The sequence below is a fragment of the Eschrichtius robustus genome, chromosome X, assembly GCF_028021215.1.
Source record: "Eschrichtius robustus isolate mEscRob2 chromosome X, mEscRob2.pri, whole genome shotgun sequence".
NCBI lineage: Eukaryota > Metazoa > Chordata > Mammalia > Artiodactyla > Eschrichtiidae > Eschrichtius > Eschrichtius robustus.
Genome location: NC_090845.1, coordinates 16,432,689 through 16,447,099, shown reverse-complemented (window position 1 = coordinate 16,447,099; position 14,411 = coordinate 16,432,689). Strand labels below are relative to the sequence as shown.

The 14,411-nt window shown below is 53.3% G+C and overlaps 1 protein-coding gene across 5 annotated transcripts in view; it reads left to right on the top strand.

The window, feature by feature from the left end:
- The window catches only part of PHKA2 (phosphorylase kinase regulatory subunit alpha 2), an 83,909-nt gene extending 75,516 nt beyond the window's left edge, over positions 1–8,393 (top strand). For 4 of the 5 annotated variants that reach the window (XM_068532405.1, XM_068532409.1, XM_068532406.1 and 1 more), the window contains 7 exons: positions 655–773; positions 1,557–1,586; positions 2,810–2,863; positions 4,646–4,816; positions 6,372–6,425; positions 7,093–7,293; positions 7,753–8,393. In XM_068532405.1, coding sequence (XP_068388506.1) covers positions 655–773; positions 1,557–1,586; positions 2,810–2,863; positions 4,646–4,816; positions 6,372–6,425; positions 7,093–7,293; positions 7,753–7,923 — 800 coding nt within the window. In that variant the 3' untranslated portion in view covers positions 7,924–8,393. The remainder of the gene's footprint in view (positions 1–654; positions 774–1,556; positions 1,587–2,809; positions 2,864–4,645; positions 4,817–6,371; positions 6,426–7,092; positions 7,294–7,752) is intronic. The other variant, XM_068532408.1, reaches the window with a different exon arrangement.
- Positions 8,394–14,411: the final 6,018 nt, after the last annotated feature.

Genomic DNA, 14,411 nt, shown 5'->3' with positions numbered 1-14,411 from the left:
TTTAAAAAACATATCCAAATCATTGAAGGGTTTTCTGGCCGCTCAGTGTTTTCTGCATGCTGCTTAAGTGACGTTCACTCTGTCACACATTCACTCAAACACATATTGAGCCTGTGCTGTGTAGCAGGCGCTGCCCCAGGTGCTGGAAACAGAGCGCTGGCCAGGGCAGACACGGCCACCTCTAACGGAGTGCATGGTCGAGTGGGAGAGAGAGACGTGGATAAAATAAGCACATGCGGGCTTCCCTGGTGGCGCAGTGGTTAAGAATCCGCCTGCCAATGCAGGGGACACGGGTTCGAGCCCTGATCCGGGAAGATCCCACACGCCGCGGAGCAACTAAGCCCGTGCGCCACAACTACTGAGCCTGTGCTCTAGAGCCTGTGAGCCACAACTACTGAAGCCCACGCACCTAGAGCCTGTGCTCTGCAACAAGAGAAGCCACTGCAGTGAGAAGCCCGCGCACCGCAACAAAGAGTAGAGTAGCCCCCCCGCTTGCCGCAACCAGAGAAAAGCCCGCGTGCAGCAACGAAGACCCAACTCAGCCAAAAATAAAATAAAATAATTAATTAATTTTTAAAAAAAGCATATGCATGTATTCCTCTCAGGGTGGACAAAATATCGTTTCTAAGAACCATGTGTGTGTTTCCCCTCCAGTGCGGCCTATCCATTCCTCCACATCCAGCCCTGCCATCTCCATCCATGAGGTGGGACATACTGGAGCCACCAAAACCGAGAGGAGTGGCATCAACAGGCTGAGGAGTGAGATGAAACAGGTAAGAAGAGCTCTCGGCGCCAGGAAAGAAGTGGTCTTCCTATCTGGGCTCAACTCAGAAAGTGAGAGAAACCCAAGGCATGCAGGGTACAGCCTGCTTTGTAAAGGATGTGCCATCCCTTCTGTCCTGGCATCTGAACACACCCTGTACCCAGACATCCCAGAGCCACTCACGTGCAGCCGCACGTGCTCATCCTTAACGTTAAGGTGTTATGCGAGCATTCTGGAAAATACCCTTCCCCATGTTTGCCTGTTGCCAAGAACTGGTCATTCAAATGGATCACAGCCATTTAAAAAGTAGAGTCACGCAAAAGGTAACTGAATCATCTCTCCATCAAATGTGTCCTTCAAGTGAAACAGAGAGAGGAGTCTAGAAATGGGGTGGAATGCTCGTAATACCTTTATTTTCCACCATCCACAGGTGTCTCTCTTTTGTGCTCACCTTTATTTAGTTCACAATAAATTCCTTCTCAACTGATCCCCCAGGACTGCAAGTCAACAGCCTTTCAGTCCTAATGTGCCGGTTACTGTGGTAGGACTTGACAGTGATCTACAGTAGGAAATAGAGTTTCCTTCTGACCATGACCTGCAGTGAGAGACGCACTCGGATTTTCTTCGCCATTTCAAATGATGACTCAGCAGATTGAGTCTGTGAGGCACTGAGGGTCACACCCTGCAGCTGGAGCAACGCTTCCTTGGATAATCTAGAGGGTGTTAGAAGTAGTAAGGCATCCTTGATTTGAAACTGGTTTTTGTTTATTTTCTGATGTATTTTTACTTTCAGATGACTAGGCGATTTAGTGCTGATGAACAGGTAAAACCTCTTTGTCTTGTTTCCTCCTTTACTGTGCTTCATGTTCTTTCTGGCTTGAATGGGGAAAGCAAGGCTGTGAGGACAGAGGGTCTGAGTGCGTGGAGAACGGTTCTGCCCACCCAACATGCTTGGGTGGAGGGGACTCTGCAGGCTGTGGGGGGCAGCCCTGGGGACAGGCAGAGCACTGGACTTGAAAGCAAGAGAAGTGACCTTGCCCTGCGCCTTTAAACAAATCCGTGTATCAAACTCTTGGATTTTACAGGAGACTATGTGAAAGAGATGGTCCCGGGTTCTGCCTCGGCAGGAGTTTCTGTTCAAAAAAAAGGGAAGAAATAGGGACAAGTAGATTGTGGTCATTGATTATAGCAGTAGAAAGAATACTGCTACTTCCTGTTCCTAGATTGCCTGGGGGAATTTAACCCTGGAAGGAAAAAAAAAAGTAAGGATGCTGTTCTTTTATGTCACCCTTGTGACATACTTCCTTTGCCTCCTCCTTCCAGAAGATCAGAGTCCCTTTCCTAACGATTTAATGTCTGTGTGAGAGAGCGCAGAGGAGTCATATACTGACACGCGGATTCTCTGTGTTGTCCCAGGGAAAAACATCCGTGCTGTCTCGTTCGAATTTATGCTCTTTCCACGTAAGGAACAGATTTTCCAAACATCTTCCTTTGCCCACCACTCGGTGGCACCGTCCCTCTTGTTACCTACATCCCGATGGCAGCTGACTGTGGCTGAATATGGGTGGTTCCTTCCGTCTCCATTTAATGCCGTCCTTGCATATTATGGGGACAGAATGATCACCTTTTTTCTTTGATGGGTTTAGATTCAGTTAGCCAGTACAAGTTTTGTATTTGGCCACTTACTTCAAAGAAATATATTATTCTCTTTCCAAAATTAACATAAAAGATTAGCATTTCATGGCTGGGAGTTTGGAAAATAAGTCATGTGCTAACTTGATGAGGCACCCTCCACATCCGACTAGATATGGGAACACTTCACACTCAGAGAAAGCATTTCCCGGGACCTCTATTGCGCGAGCCCAGAGCTCTGCCCGCTGCGCTGCAGGCCATCTGCCTCGGGGGGGTGAGTGAGAACTTCCGGCCACCCGCATCCTCTGCGTCTTCCTTCCTCGGCTGTTTCTGAGGCTGTTGTGTGTTCCTTCTCTCTGCGTGCGTCCTTTGGCGTCACTGCACGTGACTGAGTGGACTCTCTTTGTTTTGTAGCTCTTTTCTGTGAGCCAGGCCCCGGCCGGCAGCGCACGCTCCTCCAAGTCTCTGGTAAACAGTGTGTCCCAGCCATTGTCCTCTTCGCCACCTCCTTCCCGTTTATGGTGTCTGAATCCTCTCGTTGCCCTTCTCGTGCTCCCACCACCTCCCTAACTCCCGAAGATGTGAACAGGTTTAAGTGTTCCCACTTGACTGTGATTACGAGGAGAGGCTAGAAAGCAAGCCGAGAACTTGTGGAACTGAGCTCTGTTTTTCCATCTTGAGCTCTCTGCTTATGCTCCTCGGCGGGGTGTGACTGAGGAGCACTGTTCTCACCAGTTCCCAGGAGCTTCTGGAACTTTCGAGGCAGTGGTTATGGGCCTTTCTGTTGAGTCACGGGGGTGAACCGCTGCCTGCACGTGCTGATTGGCACTCTGTATGCAGCAGGCCCCCCGCTTGGCTTGAGGCCCCAGATGAGATGGAGGACTAGGAACTGTTCTAATTGCAGAGGCGAGTCTGAATCTTCCTCCCGAAACTAGGAGCAGAAAACCAGCTGAGTCATTGATGAGTGTGGCTGTAATTACTTTTATTTGTATCTAATCACTGCCGTATTTAAATGGCAGTAATGAGCCCAATGGAATAACCCAGCCTAAAAGCCTTTTCAAAATAAGATCCGATGAAGTCACAATGCGCGCTCCAATAAGACTCCTGCCCTGCTAGTCTGCTTAACATTGGGATTTCATTTTTAAACCTTTAAATTTGATGTTGCACACTGAGAAATGAAAGTGCCAGATAGTCCAGAACAAAGATAATGTGTAAGGATGAAGGTTATCCCTTCCCCGACCCAGAGGCCAAGGGGTGAGAATCCATCCACGGGAAGAAAGCAGGTGTGAGCTTTGCCGCAGGGAGGTCGGCGCTGAGGGAACCGCTTTCAGGCCTGGTCTCAGGCCCCACCAGGAGCCTCTCAGAGCCGCCTCCGCAGTCGTGGGCGGGCCTGCGGCTCCCGAGGCAGAAGCAGAACTGCTGGCCCTGCCCCAGCGCTTCCCTCGCGGAGGCCGGAATAAATCCAGCCTCGGGGAGGAGGTGGGAAGGAGGTGATACCCCTCCTGCTTCAGCAAAGGCTCCCGGCTCGGAGGTGGCCATCGCCCCAAATTAGGGTAAAGCGCCATGCTGAGAACAGGCAAAGTAGAAAGCGATTGAAAAGGAAGGTGGAAATACCATAGTCTCTGAGGCCGCGCCACAAACGTGGGTTCCAGCCTTCCCTCCTTCCAGGGCTCCAGAGCCTCGCCCTGCGCTGTGTTGTGTTCTCGTGGCAGCTGCACCGCAGGGGAGTGACCACCACTCTCCGCGGCACCGCAGGAGGAAAGCGGTCACTGTGGCGTTGGTCTCCCTGGGCTGCGGCGCCCGAGGGAGTCCCCTCCTCCAGATCCGAGGTCTCCCCAAGCCCTCCAGCAGCAGTGCCTGCTGACCCCACGGCCGGGCGTGCTCCCAGGGTTTCCCGCATCTGCACTCGGGGTGCGCACCTGTGCCCCGCTGCTCAGATGAGGCTGAGCGGCGCTCGCGGCGAGTTAGAGACTGGAGCAGCTGGCGTGGAGTCGGGATTCGCAGCCCCCCCAGAGCCCACCCCCTGACCTGCTCGGCCTCTCCGTTGGGTCAGGGGCCTCTGATGCTGTACTACCTCTTGGGGGCTGGGAAGAGTGCATGGAAGGAGCTTAGTAAACGAACCGGGGCAGGAAAGAGTTGAATCCAGCTGGTGGTGTTGACTAGTTTACGGAGCCGCCCTCTCGGTGACCAGCTCTGCCGTGGGGTGCCGGCTGTGAGGCTTCTGAAGGCCGTGCCTTTTCTGTCTTGCAGAGGTCCAGCACCCCATCCTCACCCACGGGCACGTCATCGTCAGACTCAGGTGGGCATCACATCGGCTGGGGGGAGCGGCAGGGCCAGTGGCTGCGCAGGAGAAGGCTGGACGGGGCCATCAACAGGGTCCCCGTGGGATTCTACCAGAAGGTGTGGAAGATCCTTCAGAAGGTGAGCTTGGCCGCTGTGCTGCATTCCGTAGGCACGGGTGCTGAGGCGTGCTGGCACCTGCAGGTAGCAGGTGGCTGCAGAACAGGCGCATAACCCCCAGCCTTAGGTCGCTCACGGCCTAGAGCAGGGTTTCTCCCCCCTCGGCACTGCTGACATTTGGGGCTGGGTAATTCTCACTTCCGGGGCTGCCCTTGTGCATTGTGGGATGTTAAGCGACATCCCTGGTCTCCACCCACTAGATGCTGGTAGCACCCCCTCCCCTAGTGTGACAACCAAAATGTCCCCAGACGTTGCCAAGTGTCCCCTGGGTGGCAAATTGCCACTGGTTGAGAAACGCTGGCTGGAAACCCAACAAGGTAGATAAGGTGGCAGCCCAGGTTGTGGGGGGCCACCTTTGACGTATTTTAGGAACGCAGAAAAGTCAGAAGGTAGGCAAGAACCAGAGAAGGCAGGGAAAGCTCTGGATGAAACGCCGTAACCCGGCTGACCCAGAACAGCCGCAGGAGCCACGCCCCTTGGTCCCTGCACCCACCTCCTGTCTCCCTCCCACATCAGCCTCAGAGCGTCCCGGTGTCTCCCTGGGCCCCACCAGAGGGTTTGTCTGCCTCCATTAGAAGCTTCTGTGCAAACCAAGAACCACAGGCAGGACCGAGTTTTTCCCTAAACTATTTTTGTTAGCTCATTTCACAGTAGAAGAGGCGAGGAGAGAAAAGGCATCCCTAAGACCCCGTACTGCAGCCCCTTCCCAAAGCCACAGCCCCGTTCGGCTGCGTTATGTCCCCTGTGAGGTCTTCCTTGTGGAGCTGGGCATGGCGAGGTCAGAGGGGTCCCTGTCCTCACAGCTGAACTCCGGTCCCCACGTGGGGGCAGGGCCCGAAGAGGCCTCTTGTCAGGAGGAAGGAGCGTTTGCTGCCGCTGCATCTGCAGCCCACCGGGGACGGAGGCGGCGCAGCTGCTGTCTCCAGGGCGCAGGGAGTCAGGAGGCAGCCAGTGAGACCAGAACTGTTCCTGGGGCCGGGCTTCCACCGGCTTCATACCAAGACGCTTTTATTATGAAAAAGCAGCATTTTGTATCGAGCCAGCGCTGGTTATTTATATACACGGGCGTGCGTGTGCGTGTCTGTGCATGTGCTCTAGTCTTTTGTGATTGGTGCTTATTATAGAAATCTCAAAAATAGATGCCTGCAAAGGCATAGAAGTATCACTTCGCCAGCAGGAAACATGCACAGCTCCCTTTATCTGGCACCAAAGGGGGCCTCTCAGCCACCAGGGCCAGGTTGCCGAGTGAAACTCGGAGCTCCCACAGAGGAGGACCTGGCAGCTCCCTGGGGCGTTGTTCGGGTGACATCTGAACGATGCCTGCTGGTTCCCTAGAATCGTTCCATCGAAAAACACAGCCTGTGGGCAGTGAGAACAAGCCCTCTAAAAATAACTCCGACAGTCTGGCGTGTTCCAGTCCTCGTGCTGGCTTCCAGGGCAGAGCGACTTGAGTGTGTGTGCGCCGTTTTTAATCACGTTCTGGAATCTGACCGAAATGTGAAATTTCTGCCTCCAGTGCCACGGTCTGTCCATCGACGGTTATGTGCTCCCATCCTCGACGACGCGAGAGGTAGGATGGGAAAAACCCGAACGCCGTGAGTTTTCACCAAGTGCTTTATTTCTTGGACTCTGACCACTCACCCTTCTTTCAAGCTTGTTACATACAGACAGGGCAGTTGTAGATCGGATCTTTCTAGACTCTTAACCCTCAAGTTTTGCAAAGTTTTTTTCCCCCACATTTGTTAGCATCATCTTTTCTCTTTCCCCTCAGACACAGCATGTCTGGACTAGCGACATCTTTAGATTTGTTTCTGAAAACTCTATTAAGGGAAGAGCAAAGTTGCATGCCATGCTCATTGGACCCACGACAGCCTCCTCTGACTCCCTCTCCACTGAGAACAGTCATCTTCCCTGGTTTCTTTCCCCCATTCATTCTTTTAAAAAATTGATCTTTTAGTTTTTACACCACCCAAGTCACCATGCTATGCGCCACAAGGAATAATGAAGAAAGAGAAATAAGAAATGGCCCTGCCCCTAGAAGTCACATTCCAGCGGGATAGGTGACTAATGCTAGGACAAGGCTGACTGACGCCCAGGGCAGAGCTTTCAGCTTCCTGCTCCAGAGGATTCCTGTGGGCAGCGTTTATGCTGAGCCACTGGGTGCTGTGGGCAGCGTGGGTGACAGGACCGTGTCTGTGCTCAGTTCACTCGTGACCCCCTGCTGGTCCCTCTGGCAGATGACCCCACAGGAGATCAAGTTTGCTGTCCACGTCGAGTCGGTGCTGAACCGAGTGCCGCAGCCTGAGTACCGGCAGCTGCTGGTGGAGGCCATCATGGTGCTGACGCTGCTCTCGGACACGGAGATGAACAGCATCGGGGGCGTCATCCACGTGGACCAGATCGTGCACATGGCCAACCAGCTGTTCCTGCAGGACCAGGTGGGTGTGCCCAGAGCCAAGGTGGGGACAGAGGCAGTGCAGCCGGCTTGGCTGGCATTTATCTCTGTGGAGGCTGGAGATCCTGTGACCAATAGGAAAGAATATTCTCGAACAAAGATAATGTCATCACAGATGGTGGGAAAATGTCAACCATTTGGTTTGAAAATGGCACAGTGGCCACTGGGAGATCTAAAGACCTTTGGAGATGGACAGGCCCGTTTCAGCATAGGTTCTAGTGCCAGTACCAGCCTCGTGACATGTCTGGCCCCAAGTAAACCAACCACTTAGCCTGCACCAAAGTCGAGCTAGAAGAAGCCGTCCTCTCATCCTAGAATCAGTGATGTGCTGCCAACTCGGGCGGGTGGGGACACGGTGCCCAGAGCAGAGGCCATCTGTCCCCCTGTTAGGCCAGGAGTGCCAGCTCTGCTCACATCTTGCCTCTGCCCTTTCCTGCTGCAGATGTCGATCGGTGCCACGGACACGCTGGAGAAGGACCAAGCCACGGGCATTTGCCACTTCTTTTACGACAGTGCTCCCAGCGGGGCTTATGGGACAATGACCTACCTAACGAAGGCGGTGGCTTCTCATTTGCAGGAATTGCTGCCCAGTTCAGGCTGCCAGATGCAATAGGGCCTCGGCGCTCTGAGTCTGTCACTTTCTCATGGGAACTTTCTTGTGTTCCCCAAGATCCCCTGTGCTGTCACAAAAGCATTTCCCATCAGAAGCACTGGCAGGGAGGAGATGGCAGTGACACACCTGAAAGCAGTATACGTCCAAGCCACAGAATCCTGTGCCCGCCCCGAGGAGCGCCCTGGGATCATCGTCTACATTCATTTTGCTGGAAAGTTTGTCACAGCATCTGGTCTCCTGGAGTCTGAGGAGGTATTGGAAATTGGTCTCTTTTGAGTGCAGAGTGAAGTGAGAAGGCAGCTTAAATTGGCTTTCACAGAGTTACCGAACAGGTTCAATGAGCTAGTGACACATCTTCAAGATGGAAAGATCCTTCCAGCAGCTGCGGACCTTGACAAGGGGCACATCTTAACAGGGTACAGTCTGTCTGTGGGTCAAAATGTTTAGCAAATAGAACAACTCATTCTGCAGAGGTTTGGTTTTCTTGTGCCTTGCTTTCCTTCTTGGCCTGTTGCTGTCTGTCTTATTGGCATAGCTACCTTTGCGTGACAATTCTCTTTCACCAAGATTTAGAAAATTGCTCCCACTTAACTTTGGCTCATGGTCTTCAAGGATTTTATCTTGGCCACCCATGAGTTAGGGATTTCTCCTGCCTTATGAAAAAATCCCACATCATCTTCCAGAATCTAACCAAAAAAAAAAATAGAAAAAAGGCAGAGGAGAAGCCAGCTCTTCTTATAGCTGGGCCAACTGTTGTTTTGGGGCTGGCATAGGCAGGGAGTCCCTCTGGAAGGCCTGTGCCCCCACCCCCCTCATGGGGTGACGGCCGGCAGGGAGCGGCACGCCCCCCGTGTTCTGGGGGAGCCACGTGATGAGTCTGCAGCACCAGATGCCACAGAAGTGCATGGTGTGCTCAGAAACAATGCTTCCCTCTGCGGCAGAGCCAGGCTGGGGCCTCAAGCCCTTCTCACAGCAGCACTTTTGCCTTAAGGCTCTCAGGTGGGGGTGTGGCTGGAGGCCTTGATTGCAGAGGAGTGAGGGCAAATCCTGATGGGGCAGGGCCTCGACAGTCTTTGCCAAGGTCCTGATGGATGGAGTTTCTCTCCAGGTGTCTTACGGGGATGGGGGGGTGGGCATGACACACAACAGGGAAAACCATTTCTGTGAATAATGGACTTTGAAGGACAGTCACCTGGTGGCCTCGTGGTGCGCTCTGGCTGGTTGAGAGTGACGGCTTAGATTGGTGATGACTCTCTGCCTCTGAAATGGAAACCTGGCCATTGGATCTTTGCGTGGAAGTTTGCGTGAAGGTGGAGAAAGCCGATGCTCAGGCTGCTTTGAGAGGACAGCAAGGTGCCCGGTGCCCCTCAGAGTCAAGATGCGGCACTGACCAGTATTCTTGAAGCAGAGGAAAGGCAGGGAGGGTTCCTGCTAAAGAGCCTTGCTTCAGTCCAAGCCAAACACTTTGTAGTTGCCCCTGGGGGAGAGAGTCTGGAACACGAGTCTTGGCTCACCCGCTCGGTGGTGCACAGGCACTGTTTACACAGGACATCGATGCCTTGGCTTCATATTTGTTTGAAACCATAATGTTTTCCTTGCTGAGGTACAGAGTAGTTACGTAAAGAAAAGTGCCCAAAATCTCTTTCAATTTCTGCTCCAGTGGACTCCCGCATCCCCCCCCCACCCCTTCCTATTACTGTCGGTATGTCAAACCGTTCTCCTCAGATTACTAGATGGTTCCTTCTGTCATTCATCGGCACGTGTGGGACGCTCTGTCTGTGATTCAGCGCTCAAGGCCCTCAGCCTGCGCAGGAAAGCCAATGTGAACAGATGACCAGGCTTTAGCGTGGCGGGGGGGCGTGACAGAGCTGGACGAGGGCCGGGCTGGGAAGGTAGGGCCGGCCCAGAGCCCTGCCATCAGCATGGCAGACCCCAGAGACGGTGTGGGTGGCCTGGCGCCGTGCCCCCTGAGCCCCCCGCAGTGCCCAGAGCCTTCCTGTTTGTGCCCCGTGTTCCCTTGGAAGCCTGTTTGCTCTCATGTTCCTCGGCGGGTCCAGGGGGGGTCACAGCCACCCACGTTTCATAGTCACATTTTCATGGCCTTTATTTCTGGTGTCTTTAAGACATGCTTGACATAAACAAGACTCATGTCATTCACCAGACAGACTCCCTGGTGGATCATTTCAAACACAGATAATGTAAGAAAGGTACAAGCCGCTAAAGGCCCGGTTGCTTCTTGCGCAAAGGCTCGAGAAGAGTTACAGCCCGCCAGAATGAGCCAGGTGCTAATTTAGAACGATCACCTGCCTGTGGATGACGCGCAAAGCCGCAGATGCTGTGTTTGGGCTCACCAACCGAGACGCGGGCGGCCAGGACAAGAGCCATAATAAGCAATTCAACTGAGCCTTCGATTCACTCGTTTGAAACCTCTTTCAAATGAAATCCTGAAATAGTACCACATTTCCACAGGCATCAAGCTGTCAGCTTCAAAGAAGAACAGGCTTCTGAGGCTTGATCCCTTTCACAAGCAGCTGAGGCCCACACCACCAAGAAAAGGAACAGATGTTCGAGGGGGATGGGAGAGGCCTGTCCTGCCACCATCCTGGCCTCTGCGGATGGGCCCAGGTTTCCACACCAGGAGCCCCTGGCACCTTGGGGCTGGGAAGCAACGAAGACCCAACAGAGCCAAAAATAAATTAATAAATAAATAAATGAATACATAAATTTTATAGGAAAAAAGAAGAACTTGAATGTCATAGAAAGCAGTTCTGGATTTTGCAGGGCCTTGGGGTTAAAATACTGATGATGATTGTATTGCAGATGTGCAGAAATAAGAGAGCTCTGTTTAAGAGGGTGCCGGGCCACAGAGCATTTTCATTTTATTTCTTGGTAAACCCTTTTCTGCAGCTAAGGAGTAACAAAACTAATCAACTTGAATTCCAGTCACAGGAAGCCAGATATGCCCAGTAGCAACCCAGGCTGGGCTGGGGGAGCCGGGAGGCTGTCCGGTCAAACCCGCATCTCCCCAGTGGACGTCAGCCCGGAGGTCAGAGCGTCTGCAACTCTCCTGAGGTGCGGCGAATAAAAGGAGAGATCATTACGCAATAGCTGCCTGGATAGAGAGGATGTAAATGCTCCTTATGTAAAAAAAGAAAGAAAAAAGACCAGAAGATCAGGAGGCAAGAGAAACAAGTTTGTCAGTTGATTGATGCCATTTATTTCTGGACAAGAAGACAGGTGGCTCGGCCTCCCTTGATGTAAATTACAGCAGAGCATCTCTCAGTTCTGTTGACTTGCGCGGGAGTCTGGCAAATCGCTTTTGTCTTCCCTGCTTCCTTGTTGTCAAAAGGTACAAAAGCCTCCCACCCCCTCCCTTGGCACCATTATCTTTCAAGGTGACTCTTATGCTTTTGAAGTCCCTGCCATCTGTTCTGTACAGCTCTGCACTTCGCATGTTCCCAGAATGCCTTCTGTTCTCCCGGACTTGGCCACTGATAACTCTGCTTGTGAGGGGAAGGTAAAGCCACACTGCCACCTTCTTAGAGCCCAGTGTCCCCTTGTTCCCTCAAAGCCATTTAGGAGAAGCCGTATCCTTAAGTTACCAAGAGAATTCTCTGAGGAACAAGACCACCTGAAACCGCAAGAGAGACTGTTCTCAAACCTAATGCACACAGCGTTTGATAGTTTGGGAGAGGGGAAAATTCCATCAGAAAACAACTGTGTATGTTTTTAAGGAACAGATGTGCAATTTTGGCAAAAATGCCTTCTTAGAAGGACTGGAATCATGGGAACCAGTGAACTCTGAAGTCACATGACTCCTCCCTCCGTCTTGTTGCAGCGTGTCAGCTATTCTGAAAAATGAATTGCTCAGGAAGGCACTTACTGGGGGCCTATTACAGTATTACCCAGGCGTCACTCGGCCCACAGAATACGGACCAGCACGGCGGGGATGAAGAAACGCCCGTCTCGTTTGAGAAGACCTCTAAGGAGGCACGTTGTCCAGCGTCCCATGGAAGCGTTCCCAGCACTGCTCCACCAGGACAGCCACGCGTCGGCCCTCAATCCTGAGCGTCTTTGACCTGTCCCTCAGCGGGGTGGCCGCCAGACGCCTCCAGCTGGTGGGCTAAGGGTGTGGCCCTAAGCTGCTTCTGAAATGGGCGCGGGGCAATGGTTACGCCTTCCATTTTTCCTTTTAGAAAGACCTTTCCAGATACAAACCCAGGATAGACTTGCCAAGGAGAATTCATAGTCACTGGCTGTATTCTCTCATGGCCTCTGTGTCACCTTTCACCACTGTGTCAGAGTTTTTAGTTGCAAATTACAGACAGCAACTCTAGCTGGGTAGGAAACACGTTTCTTAAAGGATATAGGATAAGTCACATGATCACCAGACTTGGTGACTCCCCAGCCAAGAACAAGGCCCCAGGTCACCGGGCTCACACCCTGGAGCTTACACCACAGATGCCCCCAACGCTGACCAATGTCACTAGGACCACCGCCTCCTCTCTTTCAGAAACTATTTTAAATATAGAGGCTGCCACCTGTCAACAGAGTAGGTTTCATACAGTCACTAGCTGTCAAGTCAGACTCTGGCAGGTGTGTTCCATCAGCTGGGGCCGGGTTGTCGGCTGAGAGGGAGGTTGGAAAAGCCAGTATCTTGAGACTTCCTCCTCCTCAAGTGGAGGTGGGGCCGGCTTCATAACATGGGGGACCACCCCCCCCAGACCCAGGAAGGGCGTTCCAATGCTGAGCATCTAAAACTAAGCGTCCACTACAGCCAGGACCCTTGCCTTGTATTCCTCTGTCCAGAGAAGCAGGACATGTGCTCTCCTGGGGTCTGCCCTTTGGCGAGGCTTGGTCAGCGGGAGTGAAGAGGGTGTGCACAGCAGGCGGCCAGTGCCCCCTCTGGGCTCAAGCTGGACCAATCACAGCTTCTAAGTCATAGGGGCTGGGTCGCTGCTGCTACCCGGCCTGCACAGCACACCACCTCCTGCCACTCAGCCTCCAAGGAGCTGTTGCAAAGCTCCAGGCATACCAGCCCAGCCCTGGTAGCCTTTTCCTGGACCCTCTGAGTGACAGCCCATCTGGGACAAGACGCAAATGACTGTCCCATCTTTCCTTCTAACTCTTTAGCCAGCTGGGGGATTTAAAAATAAAGAGTTGGAACTGATTCGAAGTGTAAGCCTGTGTCCTGACAGTGTGAATAAATTCCCCCAGCTGTCACCGAGGTTCCACCCCTGAATTCTCGCAAGCATCCGAGCCACTGTCTCCTGAGCTCCAGAGAGCCCAGCCGCGGAGGCGAGTCGGCCTCTGGCGCTCCCCTCCCTCCGTGGCAGCTCCGCCGAAGTGCTCTCCCCCTCATTAACCACAGAGCTCCATCTGGAGTGAAAAACGGCCCAGCAGGCGCCGAGGCGGCTCTCGGTGCCGGAGATGAAGCCGGGCTTGGCGGCCCCGGCGGTGCAGAGCACTGGAGCCTGAGCTGACCTTGCAGCCCGAGTCTCCAGAAGGGTCTGTGGGCTAAAGCAGCGAGCTGATGTGTGCTACAGTGATCACACACACACACACACGTTTCTGTCCCCAGGTCCCCTGAGACCAGAGATGGCTTTTGTGCCGTCAGCACACATTTATGCGGCTGGCGCTGTGCTCGGCAGGCTGGGACACGGCAGCACACGCCTAGTAAAGGCAAGAGACAAAATAAGCAGGTCAACAGGGGGAGGGGGGTCAAATCAAGAGCCCAGAGCAAAGGGTTCACGCTGAGCACGGGGCCAGTGGAGAATCTGCAGAGTAAACTCACCAGCCCTCCACCAGGACCGCCCTGTTTTCTCAACGATGACGACACAGGAAGAAGAAGAGAGGGCAGCCCCAAACCCTCCCCTGGGTGCGATGGGCCTCCCTCCGCAAGCAGGTCAAGGATGAGTAAGATACCCACCTGCAAAACGTTCTGGGTGACGGGGCAAGAGCTTCTCAAGAATGTACTGGACCTCGGCCTATAGCTGTCTGAACCCGGCGCGGGGGAGGGGGTGGGTGGTGGGGTGCAGGGGAGGGCACGAGGCCAAGCCCATCTCCCTGTCTCCATGTAACTCGGCCAAGGGGGCTGAGAAGCCAACCCCCAAGTCCTCCTTCCTCTCCTGGCCCAGATGATAAACCAATGAGCAATTAGATGCATAATGTGTCAGGGGATGACAAGAGGCTGGACAAGATGAAAGCAGACAAAGAGGGCAGGGAGGCCTGGGGGCAGCGGGGACTGTCATATGGGATGAGTAGACAAGACCCCTGATAAGGCAGGATTTGATCAGAGACCTGGAGGAAGTGAGGGCCTGAACTTAGGGGAAACTAAGGGGAAAAATGTGCCAGATCGAGGGAACAACCAGTGCAAAGGCCCCGAGGCAGGAATGCACCTGACATATGTCTTTGGAACAGGAAGGAGGCCAGAGGGTGCAGACTGGTGCCGTCAAGGGGAGGAGTGTAGACCTTAGCTTTTGACCCAA